Here is a 16346-nt window from a genome sequence, read left to right as displayed (position 1 = left end):
GCTGGGATCACAGGCATGAGCCACTGCACCTGGCCAGATTTTGTTGATTTTTTCTTAATCCATTAGTGATTAGATGGTGATAGTATTAATCTTTCAAAGTCCATCTCAAAATGTACTTTCTTCTTAAAGCCTTTCTTAATTTTCTTGAGCTGTTGTAAGTTACAATTAAAACATTTTGACTATATTAATTTTTTAAAAGAACTGTACTTTTTGTAAGTTAGTAAATTTGTTTAAGAAAAAACCAAAACCCAGGTGAATGACTGGCTTGGTGGGCGATTGTATTAAAAGAAAGTGTGGGCTGGGTGGGATGTCTCACACTATAATCCCAGTGCTTGGGAAGGCTGCGGTGGGAGGATCGCATGAGTCTAGGAGTTTGAGACCAGCCTGGCCAACATAGTGAGACCTTGTCTCTGTTTCTTTAAAAGAAAAAAAAAGGAAAGTATGTGTTAGCTTTAACTCTACCCTGTAGATACCCAGTCCTGCTAGATACCAGATATGTCCACTCATCCTTTATGCAAGTTCCCACTAACACCATTCATTCTAACTCAAGTTAATGCTGTCTTTTACTTGGGTTATGTTTATAATCTCTCCCTCTTCCCGCTTCAATTTTGGTCTCTTCCTGCAGTCTATTTTCATGTCGTAGAGTCATTTTTCTGAAATAAAAATGTGATCCTTTCATTCTCTTCCCTATAACCCTAACAAAGCTCTCCAGTACTTGAATGATATAACCCAAAAGTCCTAATATGGCTTATAAAGCACTTTTGATCTGGCTCCTTCTTCATTATCTAGCCTCATCGTTGCCATCATTCAGTACTTCTACTTCACTGCCAACATTCAGTCTCTCACCCATTGTCTTAATTTCTGTTAATCTTTTAAGTCCCACAGTAGTTATCACTTCCTCCTGAAAGCTTTTCTTTAATACATGAAAGATGGGATTTATTTATTACTTTGAGGTATCACCATAGTAAGTACCCTCTATCTCTTCAGTCACAGCATCAGTGTCCACTCAGGTAATAACACTAGGAATCTGCCTGTCATCTTAATATTTCCCTTTCCCTCATTCTCTGTGTCTGTTTCCATAACATTTTCATGTTTGCTCCATTCTTCATTTTCACGGTCACTGTCTTAGTATAGGACCTTGGTTTTTTTTTAACCTAGATTACTATTTTTCATGTCTCACCATGTTTAATCTCTGTCAGTGGCTTTCTAGATAAAATTTACCCACATGAAGACCCTTTATGTAAACCTTATTTCTCACTTTATCCTCATTCTCCAGCATTTGCCCTACGTATATCTTAAGTTAAACTTTTTCAATTCTCTAAATGGACTGTGCTTTCTTGCTTCTGTGACTTTATCTTGTTCCTTACCTTTCTTCATTTGTCTCATTTCCTGTTTATCCTTTAAGACTTGGCTTAAATGCTATCTTCAAAAGGAAGTTCTCTCTAACCGTTTTTTTTTTCTTTTTAACCAGTTTCTCCTATTGCCTCTCACGCTAGGTGCCATATTTTGTGCATACTTGTGTGTATTGTAGCATTTATTTCACTGTTTTATCTCTGTAGTCCTAATGCCTAGCACAGTGTTTGGTGTATGGAAAGTGGTCAATACTAAATTACAATACACAAGCATTTAGGCTGGGTGGAGTGACTCATGCCTGTAATTCACTGCTTTGGAAGGCCAAGGTGGAAAGATCACTGAGGTCAGGAATTTGAGACTAGCCTGGGCAACAGAGCAAGACCCTATCCCTACAAAAAAAAAAAAAAAAAATTAGCCAAGTGTGGTGGCATGTCCCTGTAGTCCCACCTACTCAGGAGGCTGAGGCAGGAGGATCTCTTGAGCCCAGGAGTTTGATTACAGTGAGCTATGATCACTCCACCACACTCCAGCCTGGGTGACAGTGAGACCCGGCCTCAAAGGGAAAAAAACAAAAAAAACACATTTGATCGAATTTCATTTTCTTTTTGATAGATCATCTTTCTGGTTTGTCACAGGTATTTTGTTTACTAGTTGTCTTCCAAGATGCTAACAGCTTTAATTATAGTCTAATAGTCATAGTCTTCTCTCGTTTCTATCCCATTTTATTCCATATGTTGACCTAAAACTAACTCTGTGGCAAATGAAGTGATGGGTACTACATAGCAATTTGATTGCATTCTTAAACAAATTATAGGTTTAAATAGGGCAAAAGGCCACAGAAGCACTTTGATTCGTGTATACTGCAGTTTGAATAATGCTTTTTTAACACAAAATGTCACATCTCTACTTGGCAAACTATCTTGTTAAAATTTCTTTTGAATCATTGTTAGTAATGAAAATGGCTTTGGCTTGTGTGCAGAATATCTAGTATAATTAGGGGACAAGTTATGAATCTAGTTATCAATTGTTGATCAAGAAATTAACATAGAAAATGAAGTTACTATTATGTAGTACAGTAGTCCCCAACCTTTTGGCACCAGGTACCAGCTTTGTGGAAGACAGTGTTTTCATGGACTGGGGTGGGGGCTGGGGGATGATGGTTTTGGGATGAAACTGTTCCACCTCAGACAATCAGGCATTGGATTTTCATAAGGGGTGCACAACCTAGATCCCTTGCGTGCGCAGTTCACAATAGGGTTTGTGCTCCTATGAGAATCTAATGCCGCTGCTGGTCTGACAGGAGGTGGATGGAGTTCAGGTGGTAATGCCTGCTGGCCCGCTGCTCACCACCTTTTGTGCGGCCTAACAGGCCATGGACAGTACGGGTCTGTGGCCCAGGGGTGGGGAATCCAGATGTGGTAGGTAGGACTTTAGGTTCTATAGTCAGACAGATGTGGATTCCAAACTTAACTCTCCCAGATTATTTTTAGTAAGTTATTTTACTTCTTTGAATCTCCATTTTCTTGTGAAAGTATCTACATTATATTGTTGAAAAGATGGTAGGAGGTAATGCATGTACTTGGCGTGGTTTTTGGTTCATAATTTATTTTTACGTATTAGCAAGAGTCAGTTTTTTAGGTAATAACTTGTAATTTTAGTTACAAAGACTTTTTATTCAGAGTAAATAGTTTGGGTAGTTAATACTATCTCTAGATAAAGTCTGATGACACTTGCATTGATTTTCCTTTACTAATACATTTTAACCAAGATTTTTACTTAAAATATATTTCAAATTAAGCTTTGGTTGTATCTGTTAGACTTACATGTTGCATGTTTCACAGAGGGTGACTGCAAAGTTAAGAGTAAGTAATATTTTACCTCATATGTTATTGAAGTTTGACAGGTCATTGCTTTTCCATTATAGCTTTAATTTTAAATTAAGAATGTATTTTAGGCTGGACATGGTGGCTCAGGCCTGTAATCCCAGCACTTTGGGAGGCTGAGGCGGGAGGATCACTTGAGCCTAGGAGTTTGAGACGAGCCTGTGCAACATAGCAGGACCCCATCTTTACCAAAAAATAAAAAATTAGCCAGACATGGTGGTATGTACCTATAGTCCCAGCTTCTCAGGAGGCTGAGGTGGGAGAATTGCTTGACCTGGGGAGGTCAAGGCTGCAGTGAGCTGTGGTTGCATTACTGCACTCCACCCCAGCCTCAGCAACAGAGGAAGACCCTGTCTCAAAAAAAAAAAAAGGAATATATTTTGTATAACATTATTAGTAGACTACTTATCTCTCTTTAAAACTAGTGAACTTATTTTTTAGAGGAGGAGGGCAGTAGTATGGCAGAATTGAGCAGAAAGTACAGAGTTCCTATATACCTAACCCCTGTCCCCACACAGGTACATTCTCTTCTACTGTCAACATCCCACACCACAGTGGCACATATGTTACCTGCATAGACACATCGTTATCATCCAAAGTTACGTTAAGAGTTCACTGTTGATGTTGTACATTCTATGGGTTTTGACAAATGTATAACTGATTTTTTTAAAATCCTGTCTGAAAAATCTTCCTTTCATTGGAGAATTTAATCTGTTTTTCAATTCATGAAATTACTCATTGAGGCTTAAATTTGGTCTTTCTTTATGCTTCTGTTTATCCTACCTAGTCTCCCCCTTTTTCTTTTTTTTCTCACCTTTTATTGCATTGACCAGTTTTTATTTTATTCTTTTTCTCTATTACAGTATGAGCATGTTTCTATACACAGACACACATATATACACACGTCTACCTATAAGACATCATTATTGTCTTGCATAGTCAGTGTTCATATGAACTTTATCCACATATTTATTTATTTTTTGCTCTTTACTTATTTCTATACCTCTCACAAGATTTTTCTGCCAAGAATACCCTTTACAAATTTTCCTTTGTAAAGGAAAATTACAAAGGGGGTCTGTTGGTAGTGACCAGTTTTTGTTTGTCTGAAAATTATTTTGCCTTCATTCTTTAGATATCTTTACTGGTTTTAGAATTTTAGGTTGGTAGTTACTTGAAGAGATGATTTTTATTGTCTTCTGATTTACATTATTACTATTGACAAGGCAGCTGATAGCCTTTAGAGAAACAATCCTGAATGCAGCATAAGCAGTATTTGGAGATGAGATAACTAAGAGTATTTCAAAAACAGATGAACAAGATCATTCTACAGGTTCATGAAAGCCAGCAAATTCCAGGGGATATGAATAAAAAGAAATACTCATCGAGGCTGGGTGCGGTGGCTCACACCTGTAATCCTACCACTTTAGGAGGCAGAGGTGGGTGGATCGCTTGAGCTCAGGAGTTGAAGACCAGCCTTAACAACATGGCAAAAACCCATCTCTACTAAAAATGCAAAAATTAGCCAGGCATGGGCCTGTACTCCCAGCTACTTGAGGGGCTGAGGTGGGAGGATCGCTTGAGCCTGGGAGGCCAAGGCTGCAGCGAGCCACGTGCGTGCCATTGCGCTCCACCCTGGATGACAGAGCGAGATCTCTGTCTCAAAACACAAAACAACAAAACAAAACAAAGCTCATCTATACACATCATAGTGAAATTTCAGAAAATTAAGGCAAAGAGAAAAAAATTCTTAAGCAGCCAGAGGGAAAAAAGACATTGAAATAACAGTTTAGAAAAGATAGGCAAACACCACCCAAAAGAAAGCTATATTAAATCAGACACAGTAAAATTTAAGGCAAAAAAAAATTATTAGAAATGAAGTGGTTGTTATAAAAGGTTGAAATCACTAGGAAGCTATAATAATTCTAAATTTATATAAATATGATAACATGGCCTCAAGATAAATAAAAAACTAATAATAATAGGCAGATCCACAAATCATAGTGGGAGATTTAAACACATTTCTTAGAAATAGAACATGTAGATAAAAATAAAGCATTGCAAAACAAAACACACAGTGCATGCAAAATTAATGGGATTGGCAAACTTGAACCAATGGACATAATATAGAATACCTTCCAACATCTGCAGAATACATGTTCTTTTAAAAATATTGACTATAAAAAAATTGGTTATAAAGCAAGCCTCGGCAAATTTCACAGGATTGAAAGTTTATGTAAGAGTGGTATTCTTTCTCCCTTAGTCATTGGTAGAACTCCAGGATGAAAATGATTGAAATCATTATATATGTTCCCTGACCACAATGCAATTAGCTAGAAATCTGTAACTAAAAGGTAGTGGAAAAGTGCCAATGGAAATGAGAGAAAATTCTGAAATGAAAGATTTCAAAATATTTTGAAATGAATGTTAGTGTAAGTGCTACATAACAAAATTGGTAAAATGTATCTGGAACAGTATCTAGAGAGAAAATTATAGCTTTATATATGTAAGAAAAGAAGAAAAACTAAAACTTTACAAACTAAGCATCTATTTCAATAAGTTAGAAAGAAAATGAGCAAGAGAATTAACCAAAGAAGGAAGAGGGAAAAGGTAGCAGAAATTAATGTAGGAAACACACATACAATACAGAGAATAAACTAGTTTTTTAAAAATAACGTTAAAATTTTTGTAGGGGAAAAAACCTGATAAAATTGATATGACTGATTTTTAAAAACCACAGCCATCCCCAGGAATGAAAAAAGGAATATTACTACTGTGTCTAGGTATTTAAAGGAAACAACACATTATAAATTGCTTAAATTTGAAATCTTTGTGAAATTGACAAATTTAAAGAGAAGTACAGTGGAACCAAAACTGACAGTAGAAGAAACAAAATTCCCATAGTTCTGTAACTATTAAATAAAGTGAATCTGTAATTTAAACATTTATTCAGAGAAAAACTGCAGGTCCAAATAACCACATCTAAGAATTCTATCAGCCATTTAAGGATGAAATAGTGCCAGTCTTTTACAAACTTTTCTGAAGAACAGAAAAGGTAGATATGCTTCCCACTTATTTTCTGAGGCCAACATAATCTTGATGCCAAAACTCAACAAAGATTGTACAAGAATGACAGTTACAGGCATATCTCACTTGTGAAAATAAATGCACAAATCTTAAATAAAATAGTAACACAAACACAACATAGAATATATAAAAATGCTAGTTTATGAAGACCAAGTTGGGTTTATATTGGATGTGCAAGATTTGTTATAGATTAGAAAAATATATATAACTTTTCACATAAATAGAAAAATCATATGACTATCTTAATAGATACGAAAAATTTTTAAAAATTAGATAAAATTCAACATTGATCTGTGACTAAAACTCTTAGCAAACAAACAGAAGATACTTTCTTAATCTGCAGTTTGCATTCCTTTTTACTTTTGCTTGAGTATCTCCATGCTGTACTCTTGGGTCATCATGCCTCTGGGTTTTTTTTTTGTTTGTTTGTTTTTTTTTGAGATGGAGTTTCATTCTTGTTGCCCAGGCTGGAGTACAATGGCATGACCTTGGCTCACTGCAACCTCCGCCTCCTGGGTTCAAGTGATTCTCCTGCCTCAGGCTCCCGAGTAGCTGGGACTACAGCCATGCGCCACTATGCCTGGCTAATTTTGTATTTTTAGTAGAGATGGGGTTTCTCCATGTTGGTCAGGCTGGTCTTGAACTCCCGACCTCAGGTGATCCGCCCACCTCAGCCTCCCAAAGTGCTTGGATTACAAGCGTGAGCCAACGTGCCAGGCCCATCATGCCTCTTAATACCCCATTTCTTCTTCCTGGCCTCCTGCTGTTGCTTCTTTTTAATTTAGTTCAGATATTACCTTTTCTGTGACTTTTACTAGTTTCCTGCAGATAGAATGTATTTTTTTCTTTGCTCTGTGTATTCATAGCTGTATTATAAAAATTAATTATCTTAAAATCAGCTGATGAGCAACCTTGATCCCATTTAAATCTAGCCTTTTTTAAAGACTAGGATATCGCATTTTGGGAAAACCATTATTCTGTTTACTGACCCCCAAAGATTCACATCCTTTCCACATGCAGAGTACATTCACCCTATCTCAACATCCCCATTACAGTGTCAGCACAAAGTCTAACATCGCATCTAAATCCCATAAGCTCAAAGTTCCAATTCTCGTCAAATAAATGAGATATGAGTGAGACTTGGGGTATAATCCACCCTGAGACACAATTTTTCTTCATCTGTGAAACTGAAACTCGAGAAGCAAGTTACCTCCTCCCACAGTACGATGGAGGTACAGGTATCTGATGACAGTTTAGAGACATTTCTGTTCAAAACAAAAAGTGGAAGGAAATTCCTGCAGAATTTCAAAATCCATTCAAACTCCATTTGGATTCAAGGTCTGGGAATAATCTTTTATGATGATCTTCTGTGCTTCTGCCTTTTGGGCACAGTGTTCTGTCCTCTAGGTTGTCCTTTTTGATGAAGTTTAGTCTGCTAACAATCTGTAAACTTTTTAGAAATTATGCCTTTTTTTGAGGGGGAGACAGAGTCTCGCTCTGGGTTCAAGAGATTCTCCTGCCTCAGCCTCCCAAATAGCTGGGATTTACAGGCGCCCACAACTGTGCCAGGCTAATTTTTGTATTTTTAATAGACACGGGGTTTCACCATGCTGGTCAGGCTGGTCTCGAACTCCTGACCTCAAGCAGTTCACCCGCGTTGGCCTCCCAAAGTGCTGGGATTACAGGCGTCAGCCACTGTGCCCAGCCTTTAGAAATTATGCTTCTTAAAATTCTAGCCTCTGTCCCCTACCCAGTTCCAAAGCCACTTCCGTGATTTTAGGTATTTATTTAAAGGAGCATTCTACTTCCAGGTAAGAAGATCTGCAGTAATTTCTTACGGCTGCTGTAACAAATCACACAAACCTAGCTTTAACCAACACACATATTACCTTACCGTTTTAGCAATCACAGATCTGAAATGGGCTTCATTTGGGCTAAAATCAAATTGTTAAAAGGGCTATGTTACTTCTAGAGACTCTAGAAGAGAATCCATTTCCTTGCCTTTTCCAGCTTCTAGAAGCTGCCCACATTTTTTGGTTTATGATCCCCTTTCATCTTCATAGCCAGCAGCGGCCAGTCAAGTGGCTCACCTGTCACATTACTCTGATTCTGACACTGCCACCCCTTCCCTCTGGGCACACATGGGTAATGCAGAATAACTCCCTGTTTTACTGTCAGCTGATAAGCAACCTTAATTTCACCTGCTACCCTTAATTTTCCTTTTCTTTATAACCTAACATATTGACATGTCTCAAGGATTAGGATATGGAAGTCTTTGGCCATTATTTTGCATATCACAGTAGTACTTGGTATGTAAGTCATTGTATTAGTTCGTTTTCACGCTGCTGATAAAGACATACCCCAGACTGGGCAAGTTACAAAAGAAAGAGGTTTAATGGACTTAACAGTTTCGCATGGTTGGGGAGGCCTCACAATCATTGCAGAAGGTGAAAGGCACGTCTCACATGGTGGCAGACGAGAGAAGAGTGCTTGTGTAGGGGAACTCCCCAAACCCCCTTTTTTTTTAGACGGAGTTTTGCTCTTGTGCCCAGGCTGGAGTACAGTGTCAAGATCTCGGCTCACCGCAACCTCCGCCTCCTGGGTTCAAGCAGTTCTCCTGCCTCAGCCTCCTGAATAGCTGGGATTACAGGTGCCTGCCACCACGGCTAATTTTTTGTATTTTTAGTAGAGATGAGGTTTCACCATGTTGGGCAGGTTGGTCTGGAACTCCTGACCTCAGGTGATCCGCCCTCCTTGGCTCCCCAAAGTTGTGGGATTACAGGCATGAGCCACCAAGCCCGGCTGGAAACTCCCCTTTTTAAAGCCATCAGATCTTGTGAGACTTACTCACTATCATGAGAACAGCATGGGAAAGACCTGCCCCCATGATTCAGTTACCTCCCACCAGGTCCCTCCCACAACACGTGGGAATTCAAGATGAGATTTGGGTGGGGACACAGCCAAACCATATCAGCCATTATGCTTATACTAAGTAAAGTAATTGCACTTCAATTTCTATTACATTGTGAACATTTGGACTCTTCAAAGGAAGACTAGTTTCATCCCTCCCACAATCACCTATTTTTTTTCCTAGTGATAACATTTTTTAATTGAGGTTAAATTCACATAACATACAAATAACCATTTAAAGATGTACAGTTCAGTGGCATTTAGTACATTCACAGTGTTATGTACCATTGCTTCTCTCTAGTTTCAAAACTGTTCCCTTAACCCAGAGGAACACTGTGCACATTAAATAATCACTCCCTAGCCCTTTCTCTTCTCACCTCCAGTAGCAAATAGTCAGTTTTCTTTCTCTGTGTATTTGCTTCTTCAGAATGTTTTAATAAAATGACTCATACCTTATATGACCTTTTGTGTCTGGCTTTTACTTAGTATAAGTTTTCAAGATATATTCATGTTGTAGCATGTATCAATACTTCACTCTTTTTATGGCTGAACAATATTTCATTGTGTGATTATGCACAATTTGTTTATCCATTCATTAGTTGATGGACATTTAGGTTGTTTCCACCCTTTGGTTATTATAAATAGTTCTGCTATAAACACCTGTCTACAAGTTTCTGTGTGGGCTTGTTTTATCTGTCTAGTACTGAGTATTATGGTAATTCTGTATCTTAACTTGTTCAAGAACTGCTTATTTTCCAGTCTGCACTGTTTTACATTCCTACCAGCATGACAATTATCCCTATTTTTCTACATCTTTGACAATACTTTTTACTTTCCCATTTTAAAAATCATAACCATCCTAGTGGGTTGTAAAGTGATATCTCACGGTAATTTTGAATTGCATTTCCCTAACGACTTAATGTTGTTGAACATCTTTTAATGTGTTTGCTGGTCTTTATATATCTTGTTTGGAGAAATGTCTATTCAAGTCTTTTGCTCATTTTTTCACCAGACTGTTTGTTGTTTTGTTGTTGTGGGAGGTTTTTTTTTTTTTTTTTTTTTTAATATATTCTGGATACTAAACCCTTAACAGATAGATGGTTTGCAGATATTTTCTGCTATTCTGTAAGTTGTCTTTTACTTTTTTGATAATATCCTTTGATGTACAGAAGTTTTTTATTTTTATGGGTACATAGTATTAGGTTGGTGCAAAAGTAATTGTGGTGTTTGCCTACTTTCAATGGCAAAAACCGCAATTACTTTTGCACCAACCAATGTATGGGTTACATGATATATTATGATACAGGCATACAATGTGTAATAATGACATCAGGGTAAATGGGGTATCCATGGCCTCAAGCATTTATCATTTCTTTGTTATAAACATTCCAATTATACTCTTTTGGTTATTTTAAATGTACAATATATTTTTGTTGACTGTTGTCATCCTCTTGTGTTATCAAATACTAGATCTTATTCATTCTATGTTTTTGCACCCATTAACCAACCCCACCTTTTGCCTCCTTCCCCACTGTCCTTCCCAGCCTCTAGTAACCATCATGCTACTATCCATGAATTCAATTGTTTTAATTTTTAATGTTTTTAATTTTTATGAAATGTATTTTGTTGATTTTTGTTACTGTTGTTGTTTATGCTTTTGGTGACAAATCTAAGAATTTATTGCCAAATTTATAGTCATGAAGATACCTGTGTTATCTTCCCTTTGTTTTGTTCTGTTTTGAGACAGGGTCTCGCTCTGTCACCCAGGCTGAAGTGCAGTGGCACAATCTCAGCTGACTGCAGCCTCTGCCTCCCAGGTTTAAGCGATTCTCCCGTCTCAACCTCCCAAGTATCTGGGATTGCAGGTGCCCACCACCACGCCTGGCTAATTTTTGTATTTTTAGTAGACAGAGTTTCACCATGTTGGCCAGGCTGGTTTTGAACTCCTGGCCTCAGGTGATCCACCTGCCTCAGCTTCCGAAAGTGCTGGCATTACAGGCATGAGCCACCGTACCCAGCCTCCTGTATTGTCTTCTAATAGTTTTAGTTCCTATATTTAGGTCATTCATTCATTTTTAGTTAATTTTTGTACATAGAGTGAGGTAGGGGTCCTACTTCATTATTTTGCATGTGGTTCCCTAGTTGTCCCAGCATCATTTGTTGAAGAGATTATTCTTTCCTCATTGAGTGGTCTTGGTACTCTTGTCAAAAATCAACTGGCCATAGATTTTTGGGTTTATTTCTGAATTCAGATCTATTTCATAGGTATATATGTGTATTCTCATGGCAGTACTATACTTTTTGAAAGTCTCCAATCTGTGGACATAGGATATCTTTTCATTTAATTAACTCTTTTTGAACTCCTTAGCAATATTTTGTAGTTTTTAGTAGGCAAGTCTTTCACCTCCTGGGTTAAATTTATTCCTAGGTATTATATTCTTTTGGATGCTATTGTAAATGTAATAGCTTCCTTAATATCCTTTTCAGGTTGTTCATTGCTGGTGTATGGAAGTAACTGATTTTTGTGCATTGCTCTCATACCCTGCAGCTTTGCCAAATTTATTTATTGTTCTAGTGATTTTTTTCTTGTGCATTTTTTGGGGATTTTCTAAATATAGAGGCATGTCATCTGCAAATATAGATAGTTTTATTTCTTAGCTTACAATTTAGATGCATTTTATTTCTTTTCCTTACCTGACTGCTCTGGTAGGACTTCCAGTGCAATATTGATTAGCAGTCATGAAAGTAGACGTCCTTGTCTTTTTACTGACATTAGGAGAAAATCTGTCCATTTTCACCATTAAGTATGAAGTTAGTTTGCCTGGGTTGTTGTTGCCTTTTGTTGTTGTTGTTGTTGTTGTTCTTTTCTTTTCTTGCTTTGTTGCCCAGGCTGGAGTGCAGTGGCACAGTCTCAGCTCACTGCAACCTCTGCCACCCAGGTTGAAGTGATTCTCATGCCTCGGCCTCCTGAGTAGCTGGGACTACAGGCATGCACCACCACATCTGGCTAATTTTTGTTTAAGTGCCTCTAACAGTCTATTTACCATAGCTTGTGTTCTTTGAGGCTTCAGGTTAATTCTCTGCTTAAACAGAATGTCTTTAAGACATTGAATACCAAATTTGTTTAAAATGAGTATTCCCTGTTTTTGTTATTTCTACTAACTTTTTAAAATACTGTCACCCCATATTTCTGTTAAACTATTTTAGAACACTTTTAAAATTAAAATTTTCATTTACTCAGACTTAGTATGGAAGATTATCAGGAGTCAAGTCTTATGTTTGGGGTTTAAATTTGTTAACTTTTTAAATATTATGTGTGCATAATAAAAATAATACATTGTTATGTGTGCATAATAAAATATTTTTATGTTTGTAATAAAAATAATAATTTAGCTATCATCAGATATGAGCCTATGGGAAGAGATGGACTATATCTTTGCCTTACCTATGAATAAAAGATTTGCTAAGTAATTTAACCAACTGAATTGTGTGAGAGGGCAGGCTCTTTTAAAAGCATCTTACACACATAAAAGTATTGATAATTAAAAGCCACTGATGTGAACATTATCCTAGCTTAGCTCTTTTCATTCTGTGTCTAAAATCCTGTTTCTTTAAAGAAGATTGTTCCCAATTTCTTTTATCTAAATACATAGATTTCTTTAAAAGCGTTTTTGATTAATACAAGTGGACAACAGAGATTATCGAAGAAGCTACAATGTGTCAGGTATTAATAATCCCTAATACTTGCTAGTAGGAAGATGGAGAGAAAATATAAGAAATGGCTCTTTTGTTATTTGGGGGTTTGCATTCTAATTGGCAAGACAAGACCCAGGCAGAGGAACTCTTACTGAGATTTGTGAATCCCAAAATTATATATATGTAAAATTTTCTGGGGAGAGTATTTATAACTTCCTTCAGATTTTTTTTTTTTTTTTTTTTTTTATGATTGTAAAATGGTAAGAATCACTGCCCTGGAAAGTGAGTAGCCTAACAACACACAACAACAAAATACCATTTCTCCTAAACTGCACAAAGTCTAGCCATATGCATGTGTAGGAGGAGCTTTGCAGTTATACACGATAGCCAAACCTCTTGGTGGGACAAAAATTTCAAGTAAGTCATGTACTAATTTTGGTTTAAGATATGCCAAATTTTAGCTGTTTTGTGATTCAGTAAAAATCAAAGTACAGAATTTCTATATAGAAACAAAACAAATTTAAATATATTTTAAAAATTAGTTATGAACCCATCCTATGGCCTACTAGTGGACCTAAAACCTTACTTTAAGAATATGAATTTATGATACTGTTATACAGGCAAACTTCCACCAGTGGCATAAACCTGTACCCATATCCAGAAGCTTTTTGCTAACATTCCTACATCTTATCTTTTCTAGATTAGTTGAGATATTATACATTTTAGTTTTCAAACCTCATTTTCTTTAGTATCACATTCCTCCTCTTCCCTCTCTCACTTCATCCACATTCACACTCCAACATTTAATTCTCTAAATTTACTATAAGCAACTGCTACAGCTATTAACTATTGCTATGTTCAGTGTAATAAAATCCAGTAGTTGTGTCACCCTAAGACTGGGTAGAGAGGTTTAATTTAAAATGTTAATTTTTTTTGGCTCTTAAGATGTTGCGGGTGGAATACTAAGTGAATTTCTTGTTTTTGTTTATTTCCTTTGAATACTCCTTTTTTAGAATTAGTAAATTTAATTAGCATCTAGCTAAAGGGAAATGGCATTTATACTAAATGTTGCTGAGGGACTGAAACCAAACAGATCACACCTGAGTTAGGAGCTTAATGAAATAACCTCAGAACACATAAGTAAATTAACAAACAAGGGCTTGAATATGATCGATAAGAGCTATTCTTTTAAAGTTGGAGTATGGGCCGGTTGTGGTGGCTCACACTTGTAATCCCAGCACTTTGGGAGGCTGAGGTCGGTGGATCACTTGAAGCCAGGCATTCAAGACCAGCCTGGCCAACATGGCAAAACTCCGTCTCTACTAAAAATGCAAAACTTAGCTAGGCATGGTGGCGTATGCCTGTAGTCCCAGCTGCTCTGGAGGCTGAGGTAGGAGAATCACTTGAATTTGGGAGGTGGAGGTGCAGTGAGCTGAGATCGTGGCCACTGCACTCCAGCCTGGGCAACAGAGCGAGACCCTAATAAGTCTTGTTATAGTTCTGCATATATTAAACTGATTATTTTTCAAAGTTAGGTAAGAATATTTGAAATAATAAGATAACCATGAAGCACTTTCAAGACTTAAAGTCCTGTATCTATTTTTATTAAGATTTTGAAGTAGCTAGGCATGGTGGCGTACACCTGTACTCCCAGCTACTTGGGACACTGAGGCAGGAGAGTCACCTGAGCCCAGGAGTTCAAATTCACCCTGGACACCAAAGCAAGACCCTGTGTCTATATTTGGAGTATAAGAATTTAGTGCTTTTTTGGGGGTGAGGGAGATTGAGACGGGGTTTTGCTGTGTTGCCCAGGCTGGTCTGGAATTCCTGGGCTCCAGTGATCCACTTGCCTCAGCCTCCCAGAGTGCTGGGATTATAGGCGTGAGCCACCATACCTGGCCAGAATTTAGTACTTTGACTAAAGTTTTAGCATTTTTTTATCTTGCTTATTTACTCCCAACACACTGAAGCAGGGAAAGGAAAAATGTCTTTGTTTTTTTCCTCTTTTTAAAAACTTCCCAAACTGGACTGACTCCCTGTGCAGTGATTTCTCATTACTCTTAGAGTAAAACTGAAATTCTTTACTTTGCCTGCAAATCTATACATAGTATGTCTCCCCAGCTTGCTTCTCCTACTACTCACAACCCTTTTGACTACATCTGATTTACTCCCATTTTTTTCTCTTCTATTTATATGCCAAGACTATTTTCATCTTACAGTTTCGAACTTTCTATAACTCATGTCTAGAATATACTCCCCAGAGTCCTCTCATGGTTGTCTTTTTGTTATTTAGATGAAGGTCACCTCTCTCTAACACCCAGTCCAAATTAACATAATGCAATTAGTCATTACCATACCATCCTTTTTTGCCTTCTTCATGACACTTACTGTTACTTAAACTTATTTATTTCATCACATGGTTTTTTTTATGCTTGCGTACTTCCACTATAGAGTGTAAGCTCAAACTAACATGTAAGGAGAAATTGTCTTGTTTTTCACTGTATCCTTAGGATATAAATTCTAGAACATCACTTGATAAATGGTACTCATTAAAGCATTGTAGAATTAGTTAACTGTTTCATCTAAAAGTATTAAATGTATTCTGAAGAATATCTCAAAGGATTTTTGGCTCATACATTTTGAGCTTAAAGTTGTCCACATTTTAGTATTTCCACTTGATTTTTATATTTTGCTAGTTGTTGATAAACTAAGTATTAATCTCAATATGTAGAATTAAAATTTCATTTTTGACAGGTTGACTTTGGCAGAATATCATGAACAGGAGGAAATTTTCAAACTTAGACTAGGACATCTCAAAAAGGTATGTGAAACATGCTTCATTTTTAGTTCAATTTGCTACCAGAATTTGTGGGAAGTTGTGTTATAAGTCACTTATTTTAAAAGCCAAAATTTAAGAGAGTAAGATTTCAAATTAAAAATTTCAGATTAAAAAGAGATGCATTAAAGTTATTTTATTTTATTTATTATTATTTTTATTTTTTGAAACAGTCTCGTTGTCACTCAGGCTGGAGTGCAGCGGCACAATCTAAGCTCAGTGCAACCTCCACCTCCCTGGTTCAAGCAATTTTCGTGCTTCAGCCTCCTGAGTAGCTGGGATTACAGGCATGTGCCACCACACCTGGCTAATTTTTGCATTTTTAGTAGAGTGAGGGTTTCGCCATGTTCGCCAGGCTGGTCTCAAACTCCTGGCTTCGTGTGATCCACCCACCGTGGCCTCCCAAAGTGCTGGGATTACAGGCATGAGCTGTCGCGCCCGGCCAAAATTAAATTTTTATGTTGAGTATATTAAAATAACATTCCTTTATCTTGTGTCAACTTAAAAATCTTGAGATGGTGATACACCATGTCCCTATAGTGGAGGAATGATTCTTGGATAGACTTCCAAGGTCTTTAGATTAC

At 37.1% G+C, this 16346-nt stretch overlaps 1 protein-coding gene across 6 annotated transcripts in view; it reads left to right on the top strand.

Annotated features, from left to right (window-relative positions):
- Positions 1 to 16346, top strand: part of TLK1 (tousled like kinase 1) — a 172980-nt gene that overhangs the window by 119963 nt on the left and 36671 nt on the right. For all 6 annotated transcript variants that reach the window (XM_024243612.3, XM_024243613.3, XM_054549490.2 and 3 more), the window contains one exon: positions 15681 to 15747. In XM_024243612.3, coding sequence (XP_024099380.1) covers positions 15681 to 15747 — 67 coding nt within the window. The remainder of the gene's footprint in view (positions 1 to 15680; positions 15748 to 16346) is intronic.

Source organism: Pongo abelii, chromosome 11, assembly GCF_028885655.2.
Source record: "Pongo abelii isolate AG06213 chromosome 11, NHGRI_mPonAbe1-v2.0_pri, whole genome shotgun sequence".
Taxonomy (NCBI): Eukaryota; Metazoa; Chordata; class Mammalia; order Primates; family Hominidae; genus Pongo; species Pongo abelii.
The sequence above is the reverse complement of the archived record's forward strand: the minus strand, read 5'-3'. Positions and strand labels throughout refer to the sequence as shown.